At 48.6% G+C, this 5,000-nt stretch overlaps 2 protein-coding genes across 2 annotated transcripts in view; both read left to right on the forward strand.

The window, feature by feature from the left end:
* Positions 1–1,683: 1,683 nt before the first annotated feature.
* LOC126573008 (uncharacterized) lies at positions 1,684–4,721 on the forward strand. Its single transcript, XM_050232770.1, has 4 exons — positions 1,684–1,819; positions 1,888–2,113; positions 2,184–2,889; positions 2,956–4,721. The coding sequence occupies exons 1-4, from the start codon at positions 1,707–1,709 to the stop codon at positions 4,599–4,601; spliced, it is 2,691 nt and encodes an 896-aa protein (XP_050088727.1). The 5' UTR covers positions 1,684–1,706; the 3' UTR covers positions 4,602–4,721.
* Positions 4,722–4,847: 126 nt separating this feature from the next.
* LOC126569151 (glutamyl aminopeptidase-like) overlaps positions 4,848–5,000 on the forward strand; it is a 3,105-nt gene continuing 2,952 nt past the window's right edge. The window contains exon 1 of the mRNA XM_050226060.1: positions 4,848–5,000. This exon is cut by the window's right edge and continues 2,952 nt beyond it. Coding sequence (XP_050082017.1) covers positions 4,926–5,000 — 75 coding nt within the window. The 5' untranslated portion in view covers positions 4,848–4,925.

Below are 5,000 nucleotides of genomic sequence, written 5' to 3' on the forward strand. Positions count from 1 at the left end.
GAATTGCTGCTTGAATAATCTTTATACTCGTTATGTAGCAACGCAGCAGCATCTGTGGTCAGAAACCCATTATTCAAAGATTATTCTACCAACAAGACAATGAACTCGATCTTATAATGAAAAAATGCTTTGCAGCAACTTTTTCGTTCCTCCTTTGTTGTCAATACTTTTTCTGAGAATGACAACAATGTTACGGCATTTCGCTATGCAAACGATTTCTATTTCCCTTAACCAAAACGAGGGATACAACATGTTTGGCGGTTTTGCATTCAACATGATCCATGTGCTCAAGGGTGGTACCATCGTTCTAACTGCTTGCCATCACGAGACAAACCGGCTCAGAATTGGGCGGTACTTGCTAGTGACACGTTCCTGTCCTCGCCGAGTGAGCAGCTGCTGCTGGACTTCGATTACGAATTTCCAATATCTAACAAACAAACGTCGCTGGTTTGGGTCTGTCTGGGGTAGAGAGGTTGCCACTGGTAACGCACACCCCAGTGCCGATGAATGTTGATTTCGGGAACGGAACGGTTGTGCCGTGCAGGTGCCAGGTGGTGCAGCAACTTGGTTCGACACGCTCGCTACTGTTCCGGTTGAACCGTCACGAACGGTAGGGAACGGTGAGTAGTGTCCAACGCTTGCCTTCGTTTCGGAACCACAGGATCATTCGTTTCAATACCAGCTAAGTGTGTGGATCGTGCTTGTACTTTTTTATTTATCTTCAGTTAGTGGAATCAATTAAAGCGACACAGACATTAAACGTTGTGCTGTGAAGTTACGTTTCTGTTCTCCCTAGATCGTTGGCCCACGATTAGGATTCGGTCGCGTTTTTATTCAAGGTATTGCTATCAGTTCCATATAACGGTTTTTTTAGACCGATTCGTCACCCAGCACTTATTATTAAATGACCGGTATTAAGGGTCTACTTAATGGCTGAACCATCCCTTCCGAAATAATCCAAAAATAGACACAGACAAGGATCCGAACCGGGCAGCCAAGGGTCAAATTGCTAAACCATAAAAATCATATTTAGCCACTGACGGGGTGGCACAGGTCATGTCCATGTGTTGTGTGTTCCGTCTAGCTTGGCTAAGGGTTTGACCAAAGATGTTAGTGGCTAAAAATAGAATATACCTCACCGTGATACCACCCCTTGTCACAACAACTGGCGTAACATGCGTCCCCGCGTGGGGCCACAAAGGGTCATGGTTTGCGTGATTAACCCAGCGCTCTATGCGATTGTTCTAGTTCTCCCCATGTTTGAATGCGAATCCTTGTTCGTTCCCTGTTCGAATTATCATTTTTCAAGGATAAATTCTTGCATTTTATGTTCATTCGACCCCATTTTACTGTCTAACGCTTCCTTCGCACACGGAGACACACTTTCGTTTGAAGAATAGAAAGAAAGGAAGGAAGGAAGGTGGTTGTCGTGTTTATAACTTTGTTTATCGGACCACGGATATTGATTTTCCGTTACAACAACGGTCTCCAAACTCTCTCACCCCTACTCCGGCCGTGGTAAAGGTCATACGAGGAGCCACGACAAACAAAGGACACACGGGATACGGTTGACTGGCGCTAGCAGTAGTATGGTACCTGGATGGGGGGCAACCTTGAATGATTTAAAATTTAGATTCATTACCAACAAGGGGACCGCTGAGACTGGTAAACAGAGCAATTTACTCCGCACCCTAGTGCCTAGTGCGATGTACACCTCGACGACGTACACAGATCCTGTTGGTCGTGTAGGCGAGATGCCGGCAGCCAAGTCTCTCTATCGACGAGAGTTCGATGAGATGGAGAACCGCATCCGAAAGTGGTAAGTAGAGAGGGGGAGGGATTGCACTCCCGTTGTGATCCCGTTATCATATTCCATATTGTTCACAGCGAACGGGAACGGGCAGAGTTGGAGCGTAAGTTCGCGGATCTGATGCGTGAAAGGGCCGAATGTGAACGTGCAACGGCTCGTGCCATGAAGCAGCGCTACAAACGTATAGCTGAGGCAGAAAGACAACGCGCAGAGAGGAATGAAAGCATCTTGCGAATGTTGAACAAGGTCGATCAACAGGCAGCGTCACTGGCCGCTAAAACCGATCGATTAAAGATGCTTAAGGTAGGTCAACCGTTTCGGAAGAACGCGACATCACTCAGTACATGCTTTGAATTCATCTATCCCAAAACAGACACAGTATGAAATGTACTTGATGCGAACCTGGTCCTCGACAACACCATCTTATCACACCGCTACGCCAATGGCAGCCATTATGGCTCCACCTTCAGTTGCTCCAGCGATACTGACTCCATCAAGCCGTGCTGCACCGAAATCCGAATTCGTACAGTATCTTTCCGATCTGACGCATCAGCAAACGGCCAGTGTCCATCCGATTCCACCACCGACGGCTTTAAGTAACTATCTTGCTGCAAGTCAGAAGTCTTATCCGCTCAATACAACAGGTTACGGTATCAAGGATGACTATCTTCCAACACGGATGAACACGGAACGTAGCATTACCTTGCTTGGCGATGGTGGAGAGGCCCCCGATCGTACGAAAGCGAAGCGTTTCGAAATGTCCAACGAAGATTTTATCCGGTACATCGACACCGAAGTGCTAAAGGAACCGGCTCCAATTCCGACGGTGAATGTACAGGCTCCTCCATCACCGGAAGTGGCTCCGAAGCTGGAACAGAAGACTGCTACGGCTTATCTGGAGGACGTTACCGTCAGTGAGGATGAGCAGCAGACGCGAGAGCCTGGGGGTGGGGTGAACGACCCGTTGGATCAATTCAGTATCATCATGGACCAAGCAGCGAATACCGACGATAAGCCAGTGAGCGGCGTAGATCGTGTGGAAGAAACTCTTCCGAAGACCGCATCGGAAGTAGAAAAGGGTAAGTGAGATAGTGTTCAAGTATTTGCCATCCACTGCTAACCACGTTATCACCACGTACTTACAGAAACTGAGGATCATCAAAAGCCGAAGGAAAACTTGGAGTCATATGATAAAACTGGAGTTACAAAGGAATCGGATGTAATAACGGAGTATCCGTCAATGGAACCAAATATTCCGGAGTCAGCAAAGAATTATGAAGCTACCGGTGACACCATAGCACAGAAACACGATTCTTCCTCTCATCTGTATCCTGATGAGCCTTTGCAGAAGTCGGAAAAAGATGCTCCTGTTGAACCTGAGTATAGAGCTCCAACTGCAGTAACGTTCAGCGAGGAGACCTTAAACTATCCGCCAGAACAGGAAGAACATCAGGTGTATCAACAGCAACCTGGTTACGCAGAGGATTATGTATCGTCCGAGGGCTACTATAATGAAACACAACCAGAGAGTGCTTATGCAATGGGAGCAGAGTCCAGTGCCTACGGAGAAACAACACAACCATACGCTACCGATCAGTACTACAATCAGGAGCAAATGTATGATACGCTGCCAGCGTCATCTGTTCCGCCAGCTGAAAGTCAACCACCACCTGCTGCTGGTAACCCTCACTGGGGAATGGCACGACAGGCAATGAGGGCCAGAACGTTTCCTACTGTTAAGTCTAAACCTCCATCACCGGAAATGCAAAGCAAGATGCCCCCGGCTGCTTATGAGTCTGTTGATGCAGCTGTTACCGAAACTCCTAGAGTCGAGCAAACACAATCTGAGTACACGGAGCAAGTTGTTTCGGAAGAAGAAGCAGGAGGAGTCTATGCACCTTATAGCGAGCAACCTCTTCAAGACAGTGAACAACTGACGGCTCAGGACCATGAGGCATCAATGGCACAACAGTATCATCAGGAAGATGGCCAATCAGCAGCACAATACCAGGAAGGACAATACGACGCTAGTCAATCGGGTGATACACATCAAGCGACCTCTGGTCCACCATATCAATATCAATCTTCAGAGGGATCGGCCTATCAAGAAGGACAGTACTCGGCTGATCCTGGCAGTACCGATCAGACTTCATATCAATATCAAGAGGGTGTTGATCAATCGATGGCTAACGAGTACACTGCGGGTGACGCAGCGTATGGTGATCCTAACCAGCAGTACCAATACGATACCCAAAACGCTCAATATTATAGTGAGCAGCAGCAGCAACAGCAGCAGGGCTACGAAGGCCAGTACTATTCGGAAGATCAACAGCAACAGCAGCAGTACTATATGGAGGATCCTAACCAGCAGCAAGGGGATCCCGGACAATATGAAGCACAGCAACCAGCTGAGGGATATATGGCTGGCCAAGAGTACTATGCTGCTCCTGATGAACAACAGTACCAAGTAGAGCAGCCTCAGCCACCCTCTGCTGAACCGGACACTAGCCGCCCGGTCCGTAGCGATGAGGTCGCTGACACCGCGCAGGAACCCTCGGCAGCACAGAGCACCACAGATGTCGTACCACCGCAGACTGTCGACCCCGTAGTGGCTGCCAGTAAGCCAGCAGAACCTGCTGTAGACAAGAAGACGGAAAGCTCCAAACCGTCTGCCGCTCAACAGCCACCTGGTGCAAAGGGCTCAGCACCAGCGACCCAAGTACCAGCGAACGATTCACCGATCGTCAGTTCGGCAAACGATGAAAGTGATTTCGATTTCTCCACTCAGTAATAGTCCGTGGATGATAAGTGGCCATAAGGAGAGGAGTGCACTCTTAGTAGATGATGAAGTACCGGATTAGGACCGCTTGTCGGTGTGGCGCCACGTGAAGTAATTTGGAAGCAATCGCTGCTTCCACAAACAAACGGAGCGGCCTAGATTGCGTTTTTGGTAATCGTGGACACTTGAAAAAGATTTTGCGCACGTGTTTGTGTATGTGTGTGATTTCCTAGTTCCGGAGTATCTTTAAATGCCTCGGTTCCACTCGGTTCAGGGGTTCTGAGGTGTAGTGAAAGCAGCAACGGTGCAACCGGTTGCACCGTTCCAGTTCTCGAGATGTGGCTGACCGTTGTGTATCTGTGTGCTGGGCTATGGTTTCCAGTGTGGACTGCTGCTGCTGCTGGTGATCCG

The sequence above is a fragment of the Anopheles aquasalis genome, chromosome 2 (genome assembly GCF_943734665.1).
Source record: "Anopheles aquasalis chromosome 2, idAnoAquaMG_Q_19, whole genome shotgun sequence".
Taxonomy (NCBI): domain Eukaryota; kingdom Metazoa; phylum Arthropoda; class Insecta; order Diptera; family Culicidae; genus Anopheles; species Anopheles aquasalis.